Here is a 24,984-nt window from a genome sequence, read left to right on the forward strand (position 1 = left end):
TAATGATTTGTGGTGGTGTGGTTTCAGCCGAGTCACCCAGGGTGCTGACGCCAGCTAACAAGGTGTACCAGGTGATCAGAAACAGCCGTGCCATGCTGGACTGCTATTCCTTCGGCTCGCCCATCCCGAAAATCACTTGGTGAGTTCATGAATGTAGAACAGGGAAGAGTCAGAAAGCGTGTGTGTGTGTGTGTGTGTGTGTGTGTGTGTGTGTGTGTGTGTGTGTGTGTGTGTGTGTGTGTGTGTGTCTGTGTGTCTGTGTGTATGCGAGCGTGCGTGCCGTGTGAGCACATGAACATGCACATTTGTGTTGTATTTGAGTGTGTACTGTGTATGTGTGTGCGTGTGCGTGTGCGGAACGTTCCGTCACGAGCAGTTTTTTGTGTTAAAAAAGTGTGGATATAGTTAAAAGTGTTTATTGTTCATAGAATCGGCCGCAGGCCTTAACGGGTTGAAATAAGTCCCAGTCGTGGTCTTTCTCAGGTTCAAGGACAGTTCCAGCACCCTTGACGGAGACCCTTACATCATGCATGACAACGGTACCATAGAGATCCACGGGGCCCAGGCTCACAACAGCGGAAAATACACCTGTGTGGCCCGGAACATCCTGGGAATCTATGAGAACCACGTCTATCTGGAAGTCAAAGGTGAGAGAATATAAATGAGATGTATCCAGGGGTGGGAAAAGTACTGTAAGTAAAAGTATCAAGACTGCAATATAGAAATACAAGTAAAAGTCCAGAATTCAAAATGTACTTATAAAGGAAAAGTACTCATTATGCAGAATGCCCCATTTCACTTTTCAAATGTAACAATATAACATTGGCCAAATTGTCAAATAATATAGGAGAGAGGCAAAGTGGGAAAATAATCTACAAGCTTGTCGGCTATTTTCAAAATATTTATCTGTGGAACCGATTATGCCTCAACTCCTACAATTCCAAGTGCTTGTCAGGATAGGGGGTCCCCTGTTCAAATACAGTATGATTCTTTTGGGAGGTTACGACCTGAAAAGGTGGAGAACCGGCATATAGCAATATATGCCACCACCATACTGTGCTGCATACTATACTGTGCACCATACTATACTGCATGCTGTAGAATATAGTAATCACAAGAAACAATGCTGTGCACTGCTCACAGTAGACACAGGTGATTGTAATGGATTAAATTCCCTTAGTCGTACGACTCGTACAACAGTGTTCTGTGAAGAAAGTGGCAGAAGTGCTATTTTCAGTAGTACTGTAAATCAGGCTTGAGGTGAGGTGCTCATGAAGTCAAATTAGTAGACTATAGAAGTAGGTCCCTTTAGGCTTAACTACAGTCACACCGAGCCAAGGATGTGGTTTAAATGCCTTTATTAGTCGATAAAGACATTTTAACACATCCTCTGTGAAAGTAAGCCCAAGGGTTTTCGCAAGAAAAGTAATTCTATACTGTTCTATACTGTTCTTTGATGTCACTAAAGCCCAATTCAAACAGGTGTCGCTCACACTGAAAATCGCTTGAGAATCAGTTACCGGTATGCGTTCTGCAACGACACGGCCGTACCACGAGCCGTGTAGCCCTGTGTGATGTCAGTAATTGGGTTTAGTCCATTCATTCCTATGGGGACCTCCGTGATCTCCCATTTGTCTGGGAAACTCGGATACATTGCCTTGAGTACCTAAGTTGACAAAATGGAACGTTTTCTACGTTCCTGTATGTCAGGAAAAAGGAGATATTATTTCGCTCAATTCAGTTGCTTGACTGTGTTAATAATAACAACATATTGTATGAGTTGAGTGCTTTTCAGTGAACTTTCAATTTTGCACTTGATTCATCCGTAAAATAAATGTATTGCCTTGCGTTGTTCACTAGAGGTAATTTAGCATTTATTAAACGGAATAACGGACATGAACGCATAACTCAGAGCAGTGTTTATCAAAGTGGGGTCCAGGGACCCTCACGGTTCCCTGAGGGGGTACCAGATTTTGTATACATCTTCATTTCCCTCGCTTCCATTGAAAATGGATGGTAGATTGTATCTTTGTAGCTGCCAGTGTGAAGTTGTAAACACAGCATTAGAGAGAACGGTGCCTAAACACTTCCTCACCCACCAGAGCCCACTCGCATCCTGAAGCAGCCAGAGTACCGCATGGTGCAGAGGAGCCGCTCCGTGATGTTTGAGTGCAAAGTGAAACACGACGCGTCGCTCATCCCTACCATGACGTGGCTCAAAGACGACGGAGAACTGCCGGATGATGAGAGGTTGGTGTTGACACTCACACCTTAGAACAAAGAACTATTAACCACATTAAAACCTTGTTGTCGCTATTCTGGTATTCATGCCATTATAGGAGAAAATCTGCCAAGAATAGGCCAACATTTTGCGACAGTAGCTGATCGACCTTCGAAGTATAATTCAGAATTAAGTGGTATTATCTATTTAACCACCCTTCGTACTTCGTTGACCAGGGTCCTTCAGGAGTCTGTACTTGCCCCCTCCTTTTTCCCCTAGTAGTCTATGCCAAATGTTGAAAATAATGTTGCGACACATTGCAAACCTGCTATTTCTGCCCATTGTTCGGCAATTATGACATTCCCAGAATAGGGTTTCATGTGGTTAACTCAAAATGGCTGCAGTGTCAATTGGTCAATAGTACCACCCGGATAAAAAACAGATCATCTTCCATCTGAACTTGTTGCTTGTGCTGGTTGGTAGGTTCATCGTAGACTCCGACAGCCTCACCATCATGGATGTGACGGAGGGTGACGAGGGCGTCTACACCTGCATCATGAACACCACCCTGGACCACGACTCAGCCAGTGCACACCTCACCGTGGTCGGTATGTACCACCACCACCAGTCTCTCTGTGAAAAACAACAGCTTTACTTCCCAAAACAGACTCACAAACTCTTCGAGCTCTAACCTTTCTCCCCCTTAGGTGTTTCCCCCCCATGTGAATCTGTCCAGTGCTTGGTTCACAAAACAGAATACCTTTCAGCTCCTGAAGGTTACTAGCTTGGAGTGTCCAAGTTCTTTACAGGTCCAGTCGTTTACTGGTGTTTTCTTTTTAGCTTATATCTACTAGCCTGGCTCCAGACTCTGAATCGCAAGCCACGGCCATAAAGAAATACCGTATGTTCTTCTGGCGATAAATGAAACGAAATGAAAATTCAGGCTGAGTGACAGGCTAAATATCTACACAGCATAAATATTGAATCATTGCCCCATCAGCAAACCAGATCATCTCACCTTGTTGTCTCCGGCTGAGTAACCAAGCACTAAATCCCCTACTTCACTCTCACCCTTCTACCTCACCTGGCAGAGGCCACTCCAACGCCAGCTGTTGTCTACGGTAAAGTGGCATCCATGTCACCTGAGCATCCAGATCCGCTTCACCCTCTGGGCCTGTGTTGTTTGTGGAACGTGGTGGATGTCCAAGCATGCTGTGGCCCGATGGCCTTTTGTGTTTGTCTGTGATACCGGCATCACTAGCATTTGAACTGACATATATGTGTTTGTCTGTGATACCGGCATCACCAGCATTTGAACTGACATATATGTGTTTGTCTGTGATACCGGCATCACCAGCATTTGAACTGACATATATGTGTTTGTCTGTGATACCGGCATCACCAGTATTTTAACTGACAGATATGCGCTGGCTATTTGTCAATTTGAATTTCCACTATCCAGTATGTTTTCCTTTACTTTTTTCTTATTATTATTTTTTTTACATATTTTTGTCTTGCAGGACTGTTTTCATAATATTGATTTCATCACGATTTCTCACTTCTTACACGTTTCTGAATAGGCTGAACATGTTCTGCATGTGAAACAGCACATTAAACTTCAAACAACTTTAGGAATTAATTAATTTCTGCCGTCTTTGTGAACGTCGCGATAATTTATAAACTGCCATCTCCAATGGGGATCTTTACAAAAGCACAACATTTCCACGCTGCTCATTTATGCCGAGCACGCAACCCACTTTATCATTACAACTCCAAAACATGAGCATCAATTTAGCCTATCTACTGTGAGACTATTTCATGAAGGGTTATTATGGATGATACGCTGATTTGTGCACCAGTTTATTTATTTATCTTTTATACACACCGTACGCAGTCTGTGTATCATCTCAACTGATATGATTATATTGCCTAATGGAATTTATATATATAAAGAAGTTGAAATGAGAAATGACTGAAGTATTTACTTTACTGCACCAACATAGCGTAGTTTAAGGCCAGTAGTGGACTCATACTCAGAGTATGAGTACTCATACTCAGAGTATGAGTAGCAGGGTGTGGGCAATCCATTATCCATCTCCCAGCTAGGGGTCTAGTGCATTGTCACGGGGATAGACTCCCGTGTTCTCGGCTGATACGGACAATAAGCCCCTCCGACCTACTTACTTTTAGTAGCTCAGTCCTTGTTGTTGACACACAAAGGAACAAAACCAGTTTCCATTTCCTGATTTTCTCCATCTGTGGCATGGTTGGCATGATGAATATGCATCCCCCGAGTCCAGTGTGAGTTCCTTGTGAACACGAGTGCGGTCCAGAGGTTCATGTGATTACTGTGTGTTCTGCAGAGCATCCAGACCCTCCTACTGACCTGGAGCTCACCGACCAGAAAGACAGGAGTGTTCAGCTCACCTGGATCCCTGGAGACGAGCACAACAGCCCCATACAAAGTATGTTAGTGCGTGTGCGCGGGCATGTGTGTGTGTGTGTGTCTGTGTGTGTGTGTGTGTGTGTGTGTGTGTGTGTGTGTGTGTGTGTGTGTATGCTAACTCTTGATATATAAATATAATATATATATATATAAACTTTATTACAGGCTCGTGGCCCACAAGGTAAGACAGTACATCACATATGAGAATACAAATAAAAATAAAATAAAAAATACAGTACATTTACCCAGCCCCACAGGTTACGAGGCACTCATGCCAGTGTCCTCTGATGGTAGAAGTGTACCTTACAGAACTACGGCCAGGGTCTGTCATCTGTCCAATGAGTCTATTCAGTGAGCGATCCAGCCTGCTCATGAATTTGAATGTCAAGTTCCTCAACAGAGCCATGAATGTGGTGAGACCCAATGAACAGAAAAGCCCACTGGCTCTAGTGCTCCTGGGCTTTTTTAACAGAATACGAAGACAGTCATTATAGGCTACTTGCAGTTTGCGTAAGCTCTCCTTCTTGAGGGGTGCAATAAGCTCTAAAGAGGTTTACCTGAACATCCGTAGTACAATGGTGAAATTTACGGACCAACATGTTGGCTTGTACATATAGCATTCTCCTCTGTCTAAACATGTCCTCGTCTTCCTCTAAGGTATCTGTTATAATATGCCCAAGATATTTTGTAATTTTGGACACACCCATAATTTGACCAGACAGATGAACGGCAGGAAACTTAAGTTCCAGATTATTTAGTTCTACATATGAGTATCATGCTCTTCTTGGCATTATACTGAATATCAAAGTCAATACCGTAATTTGTACAAATATTGAGTAGCTGTTGGAACCCACTGCTACTAGGGGAAAGTATGGCAAGGTCATCCGCGTACATAAAATTATTAATTAGGCTATCACCCATCATACAACCTGTTCTGCACCCCCCCAGCTGCATTGACAGGCCGTCCATATATAAATTGAAGAATACTATACACTTGATACATTTAGTTTGTTTTTAATACATCCAGCCTTGCTACTGTAAGTATACATACATATTGTTTCTGTCTGGCAGAGAATTCATATCTCCATATTTTAACTTTTAGTGTTTTTTAGTGTTTTTTATTTTATTTTATTTTATTAATTCCCTACACTTGATTGCACCTCATCTACACTGCCAGTGATGCAAGCGAGCGAACGAACGATGAAATCTCATTAGAATACATGTTTTTCAATGAGACTGTTCTGATGTACCGCAAGCGTGCAGCAACGTTGTCCACCCCTCCTATATTCTCTATTTGAGCGAGGTTTCACGGCCTCAAACACTTTTATTGGTTGACATCTACATTCTACTATGTATTGGTTATTTGATTGGGTCAGGCTACAGGGACTGCAGGTCATTCTGCTGGAACATCCAGAAATGTCATTTGGGGATAAGGTCAACATTCAGTCTTCAGAGCTCTGAGAACTGTTGGGAGAATGCAACACAAACTGGGGGGGGGGGGGGGGGGGGAATAATATATTCTGCAAATAACCTCCATCAGAGTGAAAATTGCCTGGCCTTAACCCATTTTGACCTGAGATCAGATTCTAAAAATGTCTTCTACATCCTGACAGTTTTCTGAAAAAGCTATGTTTCTATGTCAGTGGTTCTTCGATTTTTCAAAAATAGCAGACCTACAAGCTCATAGCGCGCCACTTGGTGGCTGAGCTTGTAGATCTGCTATTTTTCAATAGCTAAAGCATATCATAATGCTAACACCAAAAAGGGTTCCTGCCCAAAATGGGTTTCTAATCATATCTTTTTAATAAATAATTGCTGCAAGGGGACCATGCGAAGCATCATATTTGAAAACAAAGTTAAGTAAGTAAGGATCAACTGTGTACTTGAATCTGAATCTGAATCTGAATCTGAATCTGAATCTGAATCTGAATCTGAATCTGACGCTCCATATCAGGACAGTTTTCCGTGTGATATCACCGCCGGACCACTCGCCCCTTGCCTGTGTATATGAGGTGTCATACTACAGCGTCACACAAAAGTAGCAGATCTGCACGCTCGAAACTTGAGCTTGTCGTTCTGCTGAAAAGTAACAGTTTTGGACATTAGCCTCTTTGTAATTAATTCACTCAAGTCACAACTGCTGTTAAAAAAGGAACACTTTTTAATGTATTTATTTATTTATTCATTTTTACCCAGAATTCATTGTCCAGTATGAGGACTCGCTACACCACCGTGGTCACTGGCACAATCTGAGCGAAGTCCCTGGAACCAAAACCACCACGCACCTGAAGCTCTCCCCCTACGTTCACTACACCTTCCGGGTCCTGGCCGTCAACGCCGTGGGTCTCAGTCAGGCCAGCTTCCCTTCCAGATTGTACAAGACCAAAGCAGCAGGTAGGAAGGAGCCTGTTGCGTACAGTCGCTGACCCACAGGAATTTATATATACATACAAGATGTTTTCATGCTGTGAAAAAAATAAATAAAAAAGCAGCTGCTGCCCAGAACGTTCCATTGTACAGTACATTAAGACCCGGTTTATGAATATTGGGAACATTATTAACTCAGGTTGTTTTGCACCTTGCTTTGAGCCTCATGTCGACAAGAGTTTACATTTGAATAGCACAGATGGCTCAGACCTCAACAAGCCATATGGTATGTCGTCTACCAGCCAGTCATAGCATCAATTTTTCAGATGTGGATATTTTAAGATGAAAGGCAGTGGCATGCTACAGCCATAGATTAATCTGAGAAACTAATGCTTATTCCTAATTATTATTCCCATCTCACAATAGCCCATTTGAGACCGTGTTGTTTTGTTGTGCTAATGTCTTACAGCTCCAGATGAGAACCCTTCAGGTGTAGAGGGACATGGAACAGAACATGACAACCTTCTAATTTCATGGAAGGTAAGAAAATAATGTATTGTATGGTCAATGGGTTTTGTCACAGCTCTTGTTGTTGCTGTCCAGGGAATAAGAAGATTTAATAAACAGTGTCTTTGTTACTCGAAATAAGACATTATTTTATTTCACTCTGGTTCCCCTTGGCTCCCTTTCATTTTCACATCTCTTTTATGATGCTAATGATCTCTCTGGACATGGCTTACTGCATTCCATTATACAATGAAACTACATTTAATTTTAAATATACAGTAGCAGTTCAGGAAATGAACAACTTCAGATATTGATACTGTAGTTCAATGTGAGCTTGAGTGAGTTTGACAGGTTGGCCTTGATCATGGAACGTGTGTGTGTGTGTGTGTGTGTGTGTGTGTGTGTGTGTGTGTGTGTGTGTGTGTGTGTGTGTGTGTGTGTGTGTGTGTGTGTGTGTGTGTGTGTGTGTGTGTGTGTGTGTGAGCGTGTGTGCGTGCGTGCGTGCGTGCGTGCACACTCATTGGGCCTCTGGGATTTTTATGTTCGAACACTGATTTCTAAAAATATAAAACATACAAATATAAACATATATCACGTTAATAGAATTTCCAGCATTTAAAACTTGTCTGTATAACTCTTCACTTCCAGCCACTGACAGGCACGCAGGCCAACGGTCCGGGCCTGCGCTACAACGTGATGTGGAGGCAGAAGGGTGGGGACAGGGAGTGGACGTCAGAGACCGTGGCTAACGTCTCCAAGTTCATGGTGGTGGGAACTCCCACCTTTAGCATCTATGAGCTCAAAGTGCAAGCTGTGAACGACTTTGGGGCCGGTCCCGAGGCTGCCGTGGCCCACGGCCACTCTGGAGAGGACTGTGAGTGACACTGGGCCCTCAGAGGGACTCGTACGCTCAATTCTTATTGAAATGGACATCAGTACTTTTCTGTCTACACCAAATCTCTTCACCAAAAATAGCCGATCTACACGTTGCAAAACGTTGTTGTTTAGAGCTTGTAGATCTGGTATTTTGGTGAATTCCCCCTCCCCCTTGCACAATTAATGCCTACTTTCACTGTACGACGATTTCTGAAAATAGCCAGTCAACAAGCTCACAAGGTGTCCGTCGCATTGCGACGTGTTGTAACAGCTGTTCCTTTACTTTTTTAAATGTTTAATCTATAATTACAACAGACTGAGGGCTGTACGGTGGCTTGACTTGTCTGTCATCTCATGCCTTATGCCTAAACCTTTAATGCATTTTTTACTATTTTGAAAAACATTTAAAATTTCGAATAGCTGATGTACATTGAGCTTGTAGATCGGCTATTTTCATTATTTTAAAATGTTTTTCAGAACATTAAAACATGCCTAATATGATTAGGCATAAGGGAAAGATCTACATAGTGTAAAGTTTAACTTGACTTGGTGAGTTGAATAAGTTGTGTGTCTTGGTGTGTGTTCCAGTACCAATAGGAGCTCCTCAGAACGTCCTGGTCAGAGTGTTAAACAGCACCCTGGCAGAGGTGCACTGGGACTCTGTTCCCCCCAAGACAGTGCGAGGACGTCTCAAGGGATACAAGGTACTGTACAACACAATCACATACTGTATAGTACAACATGTTTGATCCACCGTATACATGGGTTAATTCAACATGCACAGGCATGATGTGTGATTCACACCTGAGGTGAACCGCATACCGAGAGCACATGAACCGTACTCCCAGTCCCAAACATCTTTTGAAGTGTATTATTATTATTCAAGTATTTTTATTGAAGTTTGTACATACTGTAAGACAGGACAGACAACAGATACATGACAGATACAGGACAAACCAACAACACCAGTACTCAACATTCATGTATAAAATATAAAAGTCTGAAATACAATGTAAAAAACCACAAATTGTACATTAATGACATCAACTATAACTGAAATAAAATAAAATAATCTTTTGAAGTGTAACCCGGGTACGGTACACAATAATTCACACTTATCAAACACACTGGGCTTCTGGGGTCAAGTAAACACTGTTCTGTGCCTGCCCTGTGGTCAATTAACGCTTTGAAAGTGTTCAAAGCATAACTCTCGAAACCTTCTAAAATGAAGTAATGTGCCGTGAGGGCCTTTTGCGTGCATTTAGAAAAAAAGAATGGTCGCATTGCGTACTCCGATTAACTTAACTTTTAGTGCTTTTTCGCAAATTAACGCCCTGCTTGATCATACTACAGCTTCACACGAAAGCATAAAAAAGTAGCAGATCCGCAATCTCCAAACAAGGCACGAAGCGGCGCGTTTTGAGCTTGTTCAATCTGCTACTTTTGCTGTTTTAACATTTGAATCCAGAAAAGTGTGGACATAATTATGGTATTTCCACGCTACGGAGAAAATATGGTAAGGCATACAAAAAATATTTGCATTTTATAGCGCTTTTCCAAGTGCGCTTTACAATGGTTCATTCATTCATACATTGGGAGGTGAAGCGGCAACAGTCAACACCAGCGTCCTCACTTCCCACATTCACACATTCTGAGCCACAATGCATGAAAAGGGCATAAAAAGAATAAAATCAAATAAAGGAAAATAAAGGTCACACACACACACACACACACACACACACACACGCACACACGCACACACAGTACACACACAGCAGAATAACACGGCTCAGTGCAGAAAACCAACATGTTCTCATCAAAGGATACTCTTCTACTTGCCTCGCACTGGGCTCACTCAAGCTGTGATGCAGTGATGTGCTACTGTAAATGTCGACACTTGTGTCTGCCCTGCAGGTGTACTACTGGAGGGAGCAGAGCCTCCACAAGCACAACCCCCACCACGCCGAGAAGCAGATCCTGACCTTCAGCGGGAACCACAGCCACGGCATGCTGCCCGGCCTTCATCCCTTCAGCCTCTACTCCTTCAACGTCAGGGTGTTCAACGGCAAGGGCGAGGGCCCCCCCTGCTCCAACCAGCAGTTTGAGACCCCCGAAGGAGGTAACCCAACGGAAGACTGTGTCTCAATCATTTGGGCTGTTGCAGTGTTGATTTTGTCGACTAAAACTAAGACGAAAAATGTTCGTCGACTACCTTTTTTCACTGACGAAAACTAAATGAAAACTAATCTATGGTGACTATAAGACTAAGACTAAATATAGTGACAATTTCGTCAACAAATTCGACTAAAATGTTAAGAAGGGACTAGTGGACAAGACATCCAGTATAAGTCATGTTACACTTGGTTGCATGCTGAAACATACTATTTTCAGCAAGTGTATTACGACGGAATCAAGGCCCACCAAAATACAATTTAGTCGACTAAATCAACTGTATGTTTAGTCGACTAAAATCTTATGACATTTAGTCAACTAAAACTAGACTAACACTAAAACATTCCAGGTGACTAAAATGTAACTAAAACTAAATGACAACTATTCAAGAGACTATGACTAATGACTAAAATTTGCTGCCAAAAACAACACTGGGCTGTTGTAAGAAATTCACCATGCGGCCACTTTTGTACTGACAGGAAATGAGACGGAGCTTCGCGCCGATGGACATCACTGAGCGGAGGCTCATAAAACTAAATTTCAGTTTCCTTTGTTTCTTGCCTTGCTTTCCTTCTTTCACGTATAATTTCTCGTGTCTGATGTTCAGAACTCTTTTGTTATGACTAGTCATTAGTCAATGGTATTAAGTAATAATAACTCAATGGCCCATGAAGGGAATAGTTATGGTTTGTTGATTTTCTTTTTCTTCAGTCCCTGGCGTTCCATCTTTCCTGAGAATCAAGGACCCCAGTCTGGACTCTCTCACCTTGGAGTGGGGGGCTCCTCATGACCGCAATGGACGCCTCACTGGTTACACCCTCAGATATCAGCCAGGTGAGAACCTTTTTTTTCTTCTTTTTTTTGTATTCCTATATGTAGTTTTGTGTGTCTTCCTTTTACATGTAACAGCAGTACGTTGTAACGGTACTGTAGTAACGAAGTACTGTAACGATTATAACATAATCACAACACACACAGGATTAGGATAGCCTGAGAACACTATAGACACATTAAACATGGTGGCCTGATTTTGAAAACATTTTCAAAGAGTTTCAAAAAGTTTCACATTTTCACAGATTTTCAAAAAGTTTCATATTTTCAAAGATGTTCAGAAAGTTTCAATATTCTTAAACAGTGATTTACAAACTCACAAAAAATGTTAGTACGTATCGTAAACAATTATACAATAGGGGTCGAATAATGTACAATAGCACAAATGAATGAATCTATCATTGATATGTACTATGAGTATTTTACATTTCTAAACCACCACGCCCCTTCCCTAATTTCTCCACTTCCACCCGTCCCATCTTAACACACCCCTACCATGACACTGCCTGTGCCATTATACCTTCCCCACTTTATCTCTGCCCCGACTGCCCCCCACCCCACCACACCCCACCCAACCACACCCTTCCTTCCACTCTGCTCCATCACTGCTCCATCCCTTCACCTCTGTCACCCATCACTACCACCACCCTTCCTCCAGTCAATAACACCCATGCAGTGGGCCCGGTGCAGGAGGTGTCCCTACCTCCCAATGAGACCTCCGTCACCCTGCTCAACCTCAAGTACAGCACGCGCTACAGGTTTTATTTGAACGCCAATACGGGCAACGGAGCAGGCCCTGCTATCCCAGAGGAGGCAGTCACCATCATGGACGAAGGTAGGTTTGTCTCCAAATGGAAGGTTTTGAAGATGAACCGTATTAACTTATAAGCACAATCTTAAAGCAATCTTTTTTCTCAGAATTGAGGCTCAGATTGAGGTGTTTGAACAGAACGTCGATGTTAGTGGCTCATCATTACTAAATCATTATTGTAACCTCGCGGTTACAAACGTTTCGGATGACTTATAAAGTAGACACATTAGCTTTAGGCGATTTTGCTTCCCGTTCTTCATAGGGTGACTTTTGGGGTCTAAAAGTCCCCAATGCATCTGGAGGCAGTTAGTAGTATACAGATATACATAATCACTATTGGTAGTCAAAGAGTTTTAAGGGGTGCTACAGTTAATCAAACTAATCGATTGAATTGAGTATAACATACATATATATATATATATATATACTTATATAAAATGTATTAATATACAATAATCGATTAAACGAGCAGCATAAATGAACCGTTAATTCCAAATTGTGCTGCCTGCAGCAGTTAACAGTTTCGGGGCCCATGACGTAGATGTCCGTCATGGTACTTAGTACGGTCATGTGCCCGAGACGGAGATTGATTAATCTCCGTCAAGTTAGTGATATCAAAACCGGTCGCATCGCTCTACAGCCTGGGAGCGCTTGTTGCGCAATCCTCTGTGTTGCACAACAGTGACACGTCATTGAAAATGTTCCCTGCCTGTTTAGCCGACGAGAACGAAAATCTTAAAACGTTAATAACTCGCGATCTAAATCATCCCGTCCAATTCTAAGAAAAGAATGTGTTTGACGGGCCCCCGCTGTCCAGTCGCTAGTCTCGTTAGATTTGATCTTACCTCCCGTTGTTATCGATCGCATCGAGAGTGTTGTGGCTATTGTTAGCTGCTACACACACATTCCACACAACATCCGGTCCGTCAGTAAAAGTGCATGAATAAAATAAAAAAAATCTATAGGATAATCGCAGAGAAATTAATTGATAGTTGCAGCCATGATCGGCCTATGTGTTTCTTGCAGACAGACAGATTACTTCCTCACTAGGTCAGAGGGAATTAGAGTTGTGTTGCTCAGGTGAAGATCACCCATTCAGTGGATTGATCGCTTCAACTGCAGGAGAATAGCTAAACTGTGCTGTTTATTTTATGCCTGGTGGTGTACTGTACTTGGCATGTTTGATTAGCTTGTGACACAATATTGTCACTCACATAATTGTGTGTACAGTACAGTGTTCAAATGATGTCTGTAATTCTTATAACATGATATAAGTTCAGTCACATCATCGGGAAAAATCCACTTTGCATAGTGGATTGTGATTCACCTGCATTATTAATCGCAGTGACCAATTTATCACTAAATGTGCGATTACGTTACACTGCATGTTCCCAGAAACCTCTGTCTAAAGTAGGGCGACATCAACCGATGTCTGACCCTTGTCTTGTTCTCTCTTTGTGTCTTATTTCTCCCTGCAAGCTCTAATGAATCAGCTTGATGTAGATTTTGGGCCAGGTACCAGTCAACTGACAACTGAGAGTGTGCATGCTTTTTTCCCCACTTCAAATAGCTCTCAAAGCATGCACTGTTGTTTGCATTTAAACAAATCCCTCCCGCTGCTGTCAAACGGCACAGGAGTAGGCTGTCGCACATTTATTTCAGATAAATAAAACCTGAATGCTGTGAAGCCTCCCACGCCAATAAATCTGCTCTGTGATGTGTGTTGTCCTGCTGTGCGATAGAGCTGTTTTCAAAGCACTCCGTCATACCTGACCTCCATGTGCCTTCTCTCTCTCGGTGACTGCTGACAACTGGTGATGCTTCTCCCTGCATGGCATTGGTTTGCTTGGCATGCCAATGAATGGACGTGTATAACCCCTGCCCTGTCTGCTGTACCTCTGTGTATGGACTGTGTTTGTTGCTGTTTGTGTGTGTGCGTGCGTGTGTGCGTGTGTGTGTGTGCGTGTGTGTGTGTGTGTGTGTGTGTGTGCGTGTGCGTGTGTGTGTGTGTGTGTGTGTGTGTGTGTGTGTGTGTGTGTGTGTGTGTGTGTGTGTGTGTGTGTGTGTGTGTGTGTGTGTGTGTGTGTGTGTGTGTGTGTGCGTGTGCACTGTGCATGTGCGTTTGCGTGTGTGGTGGTTTTGACCGTTCTCCATGTTGTTTCAGGGAACACACAACCCTTCCATCCCATAGCACGGCCTCCGCCTCTCCACCCAAACCACAAGGGTACAGATCTAACCGCTGAGATCTTAGGATATTACTATTCATAATATCATCATATTATCATAGTAATATGATTCATACCTACTTATCTATGGTCTAATTATCTGATGTGTGCTACGCCTCAATACAGTATGTGTGTTACATAGTGTTGTTGTTTCACTCTGTAGATGTGTTTGACTTACAGTACTGACAGATACCTGTTGTTCCAGAGGCATTTTAAGTGACCTAGATTTCATTTTTTTGCAATGTAGGGGCTGTCAGTATCTTAGTAATTCAGTACGTGTGCATATGGCTTATTTGTGTTGTAAATAGTTACCTATTTTATGAAGAAACATTTAGTAGAACATTAAGAAAACATGAATATATTGGCATTTATATATTTGCCTTGTGACCTATGACAAAAAAAACCCAAAACCAAGCTTGATCCTTGTTTTCTCTTGTGTGCTCAGTGCGGCCTGCTACTCCATCTTTTGGGAACGTTAGCTCCTCGATGGGAGAGGACGGGGCGCTGATCAGTTGGGAATACTGGGGCCCGGAGAAAAATGTTTATGTAGAATACGTAGAAAACAGTAAGCAAAAACACCACCTGTGTTTGTACCAATTCTACATATAGGTGGCAAGAGATTCCTACTCCATTAATGGCTTGTGCAGGTCTATACAAATATTGGCAGACCGTGGCAGCTCTTGGCTCCTGCCAGTGTGAACCCAGATGTGATCAAATAAGAATTGGCTGGTGATCTGTGTATATCACACAAACAGCTGGCGCCAGCTTTTTATGTTTGCGCCAGTCGATTTAGATTTAACCCATTAAAAGCGGGAAAGCACTGTGACATTTTAGATTTTAGCTACATACAGTATATATAGCAAAATATGTTTTTCAGAAAACTCAGGATTAAGAAGGTATTTTGTTGCTTTCCAGCAGAAACCTCTTATCTCCAAATTCTAACTTTCCCTACTCGATCACAAGACAGCGTCACACAAAAGCATTAAAAGTAGCAGATCCACAAGCTCGAAACGCCGTGCGAAGTGACACGTTTTGAGCTTGTAGATCTGCTGCTTTAGCTGTTTTTGAGTTTGAAAACTGAAACTGTATGAGGTTTTCACCCGGCAGAGATTTGTAGAATCAGCCCCAGGTCTCAACGGGTTAAATGATCTGGGTTCATTTAGCTCCACCTGCACTGAGGATGAATAAAGCAAAGTGCTTTTGTAGTATGGTTCTCTCACACCTACGTTCTACATTATTCATGCAGGAATTAGAATAACTCATATATTCCCATAATAACTGATCAATATTCACTTTCCAACATTTCATGATTGAGTCTTACCCTTCATTATGATGACCACATTTATCATACCCAGGTCTCATGTTTCCATTAACATGCATTGTAGTTAAATCTAATATACTGTACATCGTTTTGGTTGGTTTAGCCACCCCATCTTATCAATAAGTCATGTCAGTTAGTCTATTATTAATCACTTTAACCCAGGCATCCTTATCTTGGTCATTATAGGTGAAACGTATCAGAAATTCTTAGAAAATAACAGATCTACAAGCTCATAATACATTGCAATGCAAAGCGTTGTGAGGTTGTAGTTACACATTATAAATGTAGAAAAAGAGATACTTTTAGAAACATTTAGAAAAACATAGATAGGCCTACTAGGGCTTAAAGTCATACTGTGTAACTTTTTCAATTACCATTCAACATAAATTGACAACATAACTTTTAGTCGTGAGTGTCAGCCCCTGACACTCGCACCAAAATAACGCAGTGCTTTTTATTCAAGCATACATACAATCTCTGTCAACGTTGTTGTTGCTTCCAAAATAAGCTCCTCTCTCAGGCCCTGCTTCATTTCTTTGGGGCGGTGATCCTTCGTATCGAACACAGACTTCTGGGCATCAAGCAGACCATAGACACTCTAGACGCTCATGCATTAAAGCTCTCAGTCGCCACGGCTTCAGTCATTTGGACTCCATCGAAGTCAGCGTATCTTCTATGGACGCATGTTGAGCAGTGAAACTAGCCAATCTACATACGGATTGAGATCAGCTTTTTTTTTGGCTATTGTTTAAGATTAGAGAATTTGAAGTGATCAAACTAACTAGCAATATGTTCAGAAGCATCTTTTCCATAATACCGTAATGGTCTCAGGTATTTCATGAAAGCAAAGGTTAAAGCCTCAATCTGTGATTTATTCACCTGGTTGGATGTGTAGAAAAGGAACAATATTACTAAAACCTCATAATTCTATTATTATATTAATTATTTTGGAAACAGCACTAATGTTGGGGGGCTCCTTTTTCAAATTCCACATTTTTCAGACATGACCTTTTATTTCGCATTTACCATGGAACACTATCGATCACAGAGCTACCAGAGGTGTCGCCAAAAAGACCAATGAAATTAACGTTATTCTTACACAGTATGACTTTAATTAATCCACGGTAAAATAAAACGTTCCATGAAACCATCCCTGCATGATCCCATACTGGCCCATTATTCACAGCTGTGCTCCTCCCACCCTCAACCTGCCTCTCTCCCGGCCGTGTCCCTTCCGCAGGTGAAGGCGCAACGGATTGGCAGAAAGAGTTTGCGAACGGCTCTCAGAACTATGTGCTGATGAAGGGTTTAAAGGAGGGCCTGTCCTATAGGGTACGGGTGGTGGCGAAGGGCCACAGTGACCAGGCCTCCCACCACTCCAAGGAACTTTTGGTTGAAGTCCCAGGTGAGGCAGCTTGCAGGCAGTTTGCCTCTGCCCTATAGGCCCCACCTGGCCTGCCTCGACTTGTGTGTAGGACTGTATAGTATTGTGTGCAGTGGTGGACAAAGTACTCACAGGACTGTATACTGTAGTATTGTGTGCAGTGGTGGACAAAGTACTCATAGGACTGTATAGTATTGTGTGCAGTGGTGGACAAAGTAGTCGACCCCTTGTCTCGCGAGCCAAAATGTTGTCTCCCACAATTTTCAAATGCTTCCGTCACACAGTCTGGAGCGCGGAAGCGCTCTCCCCGCCAGTCCTAATATAAATCAAAATCATCTAACCATATATAGCTTGCTGCTCAGCAGAAACGGAAATAAAAATAAATAAATGTAAAGATAACGGAAAAGACGAACAGATGCCAGCTTCCTGTCTCGGCTTTCAGGATTAGTAGTTCTAGACTCTATATAGCATTCGGAAATTGTGGAATTAGTTGTCTGACTACGCGAGACTACGTGATACCTCACCAGTACTTGAGTCAAAGTATAGATGCTTTTGGCCAAATCGTACTCAACTACAAGTTGCTCAATCAAATATTCTCAAGTAGGCCCAGGCGGTGGCGTAACCGTCTGGGCACCCGACTGGTAATCCAGTCGCAGTGTGCCGCGGGTTCGACTCGGCCCGACACGGCCTTTACTGCATGTCTTCCCCCATCTATCTCCCGTTTCCTGTCAGCCTACTGTCTGTCCCTTCAAAAAACCAATAAAAGGCGTAAGCCGCAAAAAATATCTTAAAAAATAAATAAAAAAATACTCAAGTATTCAAAAGTACATACTTTTAAAAAGTAAAGGTAATGTTCAAATGACTAAGTACATTTCCAGACTTTCAAAAAGTATCAATACAAGTGAAAATGGCAAATCTATAAGCTCGCAACGGATGTGCTTGTAGATCTGCTATTTTCACTATTATTTGAAACGGGTGAACTGTTCCTGAAGTTTTCTTTCCCTTCCTAGAAATGTCAAAAGTCAAAGGCACTTAATATGTGTCTGAAATTAGTGAAGTGAAAGTCCAAACGTATACAAATACTCAAGTAAAGTAAAGTACAGATACTCAAAGGATTTACTTAACCCATTCTGGGCGGGAACCCCTTTTGGTGTTTTAATCATTGACATTGTTATACTTTAGCTATTGAAAAATGGCAGATCTACAAGCTCAAAGCGCGGCACCGAGTGCTGCGCTATGAGCTTGTAGATCGTGAAAATGTGGCGCAAATATTTATATATATATTGTTTCAGAGCATTTTAACTCATATCTTTGCTTCTAGGGGGTCTTTGGAACAACACATTTTCAGATGGGGGGTCGGCGGCCAATTACACATATTTTTGGGGGTCCTTAACATGAAATAGTGAGCACCACTGATATAGAAATATAGGTATTTCAGTCAAAATGTCTTAGAATGATTTAGAAGACATTTTTTTAAATTTGGACATCAGGCCTAAATGGGTTAAGTACAGTACTCTCAGTAGATGTACTTTGTTACTGTCCACCACTGATCGTGTGTGCAGACTGTGCAGTAGCGTGTGGCGTGGTGTAGGTCTAACCCAGTCCAGTGTGGATGTACTGTATGGTAACAGACCACCACTGTGGCCGTTCCAATGGAATTCATATTCCATGCATGTTCCATAGTGATGTAGATTGTCATTAGTGTTGTGCATGATTTCATCCTGGGTGGAAGAAAGATTACGGCATACGGATCGTGCTGCAGATCATCTTATGAATGTATTAGGATACGTGCATAATATGGGTAATCATTTTCATATAGAACGTATGTATGTGTTTAGTGTACAATATTCAATCTAATGTCCTAACTGTGTGTGTGTGTGTGTGTGTGTGTGTGTGTGTGTGTGTGTGTGTGTGTGTGTGTGTGTGCTCGCGCGTTTGTGTCTGTTGTATTCATGTGGGAGAGGGAAAAAAATAGATACCCAATCTGCCATTCATGTTAAATGGTACAGTATTAGAATGTGTTTGCAATAATACGGTTGGGCGTGTGTGCGTGCGTGTGTGTGTGTGTATGTCTTGTGTGTGCACGTGTGGGAGAGAAACCAATGGATTCCCAATCATCCGTTCATGTTAAACGTATTATTAATGTCTTTGCAATAACATGCTAGTGTGTGTGTGTGTGTGTGTGTGTGTGTGTGTGTGTGTGTGTGTGTGATGAATGGCTGTACCTCACTGACAGCTAAATCCATGGAGATGCTTGTAACTACTGCTCTAACCAGAACCAAGGCTGTCTCTTTCAGCCATTAACGCTCAAAGCACTAGCAGCACATTGTAATAAAGCGCTCATAACCGGCAAATCCCTCATACGTAGATACTAAAAGGAATGCTTCATGATATCTCATAATAATTAGTGTTGGTCCACGCTCGTCTAACACAGAATCGTGTATCATGATTTGAACGATTGCATTTTCTACACAGTAAAGTCTGTAGTGTTAATTTTATCTTGAGGAGTTTCCAGGGGGTCCCTCAACTATGATTCATAGTTAGGAACCAAAATGGATCCTAAACGGGTCTATAACTCTGAGAGTGTGCAAATTTGTCCACACTCAGAGTTAGATTAACACTGTAGGACTTTACTGTGTGGAGTGTGATGGTTGTGGGGCCCATGTTAATGTGAATCCTCCTCATCCACACAGCTACTGCGAGCAGGCAGGTGGACATCGCCACACAGGGCTGGTTCATCGGCCTCATGTGCGCCATCGCGCTCCTCATCCTCATCCTCCTCATCATATGCTTCATCCAGAGAAATAAAGGTGGCAAATACCCTGGCAAGTAGCACACACACACACACACACGCTACACACACTCTACTTTTTCATAAGCTGTTCTTTCACTAAGGTACCTCATTCTTTGGCTCAGTTGGGTGATGTTGTGTTAAGGTACCTCATTCTTTGGCTCAGTGGGTGATGTTGTGATGTTTCACTAAGGTACCTCATTCTTTGGCTCAGTTGGGTGATGTTGTGTTTTTCATAAGCTGTTCTTTCACTAAGGTACCTCATTCTTTGGCTCAGTTGGGTGTTGTTGTGTTTTTCATAAGCTGTTCTTTCACTAAGGTACCTCATTCTTTGGCTCAGTTGGGTGATGTTGTGTTAAGGTACCTCATTCTTTGGCTCATTGGGTGATGTTGTGGTGATGTTGTGGCTCAGTTGGGTGATGTTGTGCCAACTTTGTTGTTCTGCAGTCAAGGAAAAGGAGGACGCACACACCGACCCAGAGTTCCAGCCCATGAAAGATGAGGACTGTACTTTTGGGGAATACAGGTGAGAGTGACCGTGGCCATCTTGAGCCTCTTGTACCCCCACCACCCCCCTGACCAAGAGACACACCAATGACTTCCCCCATTTCCCACTCACACCCGGTCACTCTAGCTGGGCTGGAGCTGTGGCCACCTTTCCTTTGCCTCAATCCTTGCAGCTGACCTCCAGCAAGGCAAGCGCCCAGGACCACCGCATACACAGAATATCATAACAGTAGGAAGAATTGTACCCACTCCTCTCTGAACTTCTACCACACAGCAAAGCACAAAGCCTGTTCTCCTTCTTCCGGGTTGTGGTTCATCTGTGGAGGGGAGGCGTAATGTTCGTGTGTGCTGGACTGTATATATATAGTATTGGGTGTGTGTGTGTGTGTGTGTGTGTGTGTGTGTGTGTGTGTGTGTGTGTGTGTGTGTGTGTGTGTGTGTGTGTGTGTGTGTGTGTGTGTGCGTGTGCGTGCGTGTGCGCGTTTGCGTGTGCGCGTGCTTGATATGACAACGTGGTCATTTGAGAAGCAAGCTTCTTTATTCAGGTGTCAGTTCTAGTGATTAGGGGGTTTGGGCATTTTTAAAGTTATAGTCTTAAATCAGTGTCAGAACAAAATAAGCTACACTTGCAACATTCTAAAGTTAGCCCCAACATCCAACTAATAAGCTATCCATATGCAGTGTCTGTATAGGTTATTAACATTAACATTAGGCTTAATCGATTGCCATTTACATACTGTACATTAGATATTATTGACATAATTCTGCTGTTAATACCTAGCTAATATGCTTGCTAGCATCCTCCTACAGTTGGCTCCTTCTCCAATCGCACGCAGAATAAAGAACATTTAAGCACTTTACTTAAGTACAGCTAATGTTTTTTCAACATTTTTTTCTATGTCAATTTATAAGATGGTTTTGGTTTTATATTTGATATTACGTTTTGTATTATGTATACATGGATCTGTTCATTTTACAGTATGCTGTGATAAAAATGAAAAACATATTGATATATATTATGCCATATGCATGGTGTGAAGATCTGATGTATGATATACTTGCTGTAGGTAATAATGTGCTGAATGAAATAATGATATATATATATATAGAGAGAGATTATATGGATGTATATGGATCAAATATAAAATTATTGGCATGTTTGAGGGACACAATCAGCACAAAGTATAATGTGCTAGTGCTGTTTTCGGCTGTTGTTACCAGGCTAAAAGCCTTTCTCTCATTAACCACATGCAAGAGTCCCTATTCTGCGGCGAACATTCTGTGGAAAATAGCAGATCTACAAGCTCACAATGTGTTGCAATGCAATGCATTGTGAACTCGTAGATTGGAGATTTTTGCGGACCAAGTATATAGAGCTTTCAAGGACTCTATTCAGATTATCATTCTGACGGTAGAGTTCCAGTGACACCTAAAGGAAATGCCCTCCTATGGACATCAATTCAGGAAACTGAGTAGACGCGAAGTGTACAAAAGTATGCCTTTTGTGAGAATATAATTTTTATCCATGCCATTTCCTCAAGGTCAATAAAGGCATCAGTTAACGCGACTCAAAATTCTTTTGTTTGACTTTAGCAGATCATGTCGTCGCTGTCGGGCAGGAATCTTGTATCTTTATATTTTTATGTTATTTTATGTTATTTATACTTTGTCATATCGGTGGGTCTTCCCTCGTACCGTATGTATTTCCCCCGGAAACAATGTTTGCGCACCAATTACAACACTCGTTTCATTCACGGAGAATGTAAACAGATTTGGAAATGCAAATTGCGGTACTTCCGTCGTTTAGACACTCAACCGTCTAGGTCTTGCCCAGCGTGCAGAAAAGTAGTGAAACTAGCAGATCTACAAGGTCACAAAAATTCTAATCTGTATACTGTACATAACAAGCTTCCACCCGACAACGACTATATCCTGACGACAGTGTCCTCACTGTCCTGTGATGAATGAACCATTACATTTGAAATGGATGTGAGCTCATACGGTATGCATAGAAACAGTGTTTGGCGCAACGGACATCATTCCGTCAAACCTTCCACAGTGTGTGTGTGTGTGTGTGTGTGTGTGTGTGTGTGTGTGTGTGTGTGTGTGTGTGTGTGTGTGTGCACATCCTACTGCCGTCTCCCTCTCAGCTTAAGAGGGATTCTTGCTGGATTTTCCGTGTTATGACCTTTTTGTTTGTTCCTCCATCACTCTGTGTAACGAGGATGTAGAGCTCAGGGAAGGTAAGGGCTGTCAGGAGGGTTACATCAAACTACCCTCTGTGACGAGGGCTTAGGTGAATCCTCTATATACTATATATATACTGTATATATATTCACTGCTACTGTGGAGAGAAAACAAATGCTTGCACTGTAATCATTCCAGTTTATTTTTTTGCCGCTGTCATCAAGTTCAACGTTCGTTCATGAAGCTTTTCATACTGTGTCATGAATGTATAACAGATTTATTTTACAATGTAATACTGTGGCTGTCAATATAACCACCATTTTAAAAACAATCACTTTTGCTTTCAAGACTACCTGACAGTACAAGATCTGTACAAATTCAGATTAAACATTTTCTTCAAAATGGTTATGATTATTATTATATTACATATAATCGTCCTTGGCCTTTTTTAAACCCTTTTTACCTTCCCCTGTATTTTAACGCAGGGCTGGGAATACATCACAACTTGCATGTCAACAGTATGAAGACTTTATGAATGAAGGGCTATTTCATCTCCAATGTTGACTAACCGATGTCCAAAGAAGGCTTTCTTTGCAGATTGTTCATGCATTTTGCCAATTTGTGATCATCACGCTTGTGGGGAGTGTTGGCTGAAGCCTTGCTTTTCATCTTTTCTTCACATACAGTATCACTGCCACTGAATTTTCTGTTTTTCCATTACAACTCTCGCCGGGGGGAAAAACAGGCTCATGTCAAGCAACATGTTTACTACTTCACGGTTGGTTTCAAGGGGAATGTGCAGAGAATGATTGCTTGAAATGTATTCCCCTGTTGCAAGATGGAAACCAACTAATCATCCACGGCTATCCTACTACCCTTTTTTAGACTTGGAGTAACTATATTGCAATTCACCTCTTGTCTTGTTTTTATACTGAGATATCCACTATCGGAAGAATGTGTGACTAATTCCAATTTAACTGAAATGCTATCAGAATGCATTTAACTGAAATGCTACACATTTTCTACGAAAGAAGTATAAATCGATGCGTATATACAATGACGTTGCTCCGTCTAAGAAAAGGGGGAGGGACACTAATCTCCTTGATGCATCCCGTCACGTCATTTCTACCTGTAACGCTTGGCATGTCATTCTCTCCCTTCAGTGACAATGAGGACCATAAACCGCTAAAAGGGAGCCGCACGCCGTCTAGCGGGACGGTCAAGAGAGACGACAGTGACGACAGTTTAGTTGACTACGGCGGGGACGGCGGAGACGGACAGTTCAACGAGGACGGCTCGTTTATCGGACAGTATAGTGGCAAGAGTGCCAGCAGGGGCACGGCCGAGGGCCACGAGAGCTCCGAGGCCCCGTCCCCCATAACCGCCATGAACTCCTTGAACTCGTTTGTGTAGCAAGGTCTGACACACACAAACACACACACAAACACACACACAAACACACACACACACACACACACACACACACACACACACACACAGACACTCACACACTATCCTAGTATACGACCGCATGGCTTTATCCCCCCCCCCCCCCATCAACATCAACTGCTGTCACTATAGAGACACGAGTTACTCTTCACAAAACGTGGAGTATTTACGGAGAGGTGGTCCTTGTCACTTAGACGCCCCTTGAGAAGAGCTTTGGAAGCCCCTGTTTTGTTTTTTTTGTTTTGTTATCAATGTCCCGCCAATATTGACATAATAGTTGAATTGGACACTGTGGATTCTAGTTCAGTGCATGCAACCCCTGAAATGGCTGCAACCGTATTATATTAACTAACACTTTTATATTAACAGTACAGTACTCTTACCAGAAATCAATAATGGGACTATGCAGTGCTTGTCTGACCTATTTTGGTTTTTTATTGGTCTAAATATGATATAGTGTGAACATTATGAGTCATCGACATAGTGTATTTTTCTTTTCCAAAAGAGACACATGTATATCACAATTTAATCATTTTTGATGGACAATAACATATCATGTGTAGATGCAGAAAACTATGTTACAAGCGGACTATTGGGACCTGTGGACATGAAGGGCATGCTGGGAGTTGTGTCCATGGCTGCATCAATACATGCTCTGCTCACCCGTCAACCCCGCACTGATTGCTGTGTGTGTGTGCACCTGTGATGGAGGATGCTGAAAATGTACTGCATGTCATGTCATCATCACCCAGACTCCATGACCTTTACCCTCCATGTGACCTTCTCTGATTGGTTCCTCCCCCCCACATGACCTTGTCTCGCAGGCAAAACGATGGACCCCTCGGGGTCTTGCATTGCAGCCCAACAGTTCTGTCTGGCGCGTTGGGTG

The 24,984-nt window shown here is 42.3% G+C and overlaps 1 protein-coding gene across 4 annotated transcripts in view; it reads left to right on the top strand.

The window, feature by feature from the left end:
* LOC310856830 (neuronal cell adhesion molecule-like) overlaps positions 1–24,461 on the top strand; it is a 100,657-nt gene extending 76,196 nt beyond the window's left edge. For 3 of the 4 annotated variants that reach the window (XM_083762325.1, XM_083762328.1, XM_083762326.1), the window contains 16 exons: positions 28–139; positions 484–647; positions 2,103–2,250; positions 2,705–2,829; positions 3,313–3,342; positions 4,585–4,686; positions 6,864–7,061; positions 7,504–7,574; positions 8,190–8,415; positions 9,006–9,121; positions 10,332–10,536; positions 11,301–11,423; positions 12,079–12,255; positions 19,855–19,986; positions 20,400–20,478; positions 23,810–24,461. In XM_083762325.1, the coding sequence (XP_083618451.1) occupies positions 28–139; positions 484–647; positions 2,103–2,250; positions 2,705–2,829; positions 3,313–3,342; positions 4,585–4,686; positions 6,864–7,061; positions 7,504–7,574; positions 8,190–8,415; positions 9,006–9,121; positions 10,332–10,536; positions 11,301–11,423; positions 12,079–12,255; positions 19,855–19,986; positions 20,400–20,478; positions 23,810–24,059 (2,258 nt within the window). In that variant the 3' untranslated portion in view covers positions 24,060–24,461. The remainder of the gene's footprint in view (positions 1–27; positions 140–483; positions 648–2,102; positions 2,251–2,704; positions 2,830–3,312; positions 3,343–4,584; positions 4,687–6,863; positions 7,062–7,503; positions 7,575–8,189; positions 8,416–9,005; positions 9,122–10,331; positions 10,537–11,300; positions 11,424–12,078; positions 12,256–19,854; positions 19,987–20,399; positions 20,479–23,809) is intronic. The other variant, XM_083762327.1, reaches the window with a different exon arrangement.
* The last annotated feature ends 523 nt before the right edge of the window (positions 24,462–24,984 follow it).

This window comes from Protomyctophum parallelum (assembly GCF_964188405.1).
Source record: "Protomyctophum parallelum genome assembly, chromosome: 4".
NCBI classification, from domain to species: Eukaryota; Metazoa; Chordata; class Actinopteri; order Myctophiformes; family Myctophidae; genus Protomyctophum; species Protomyctophum parallelum.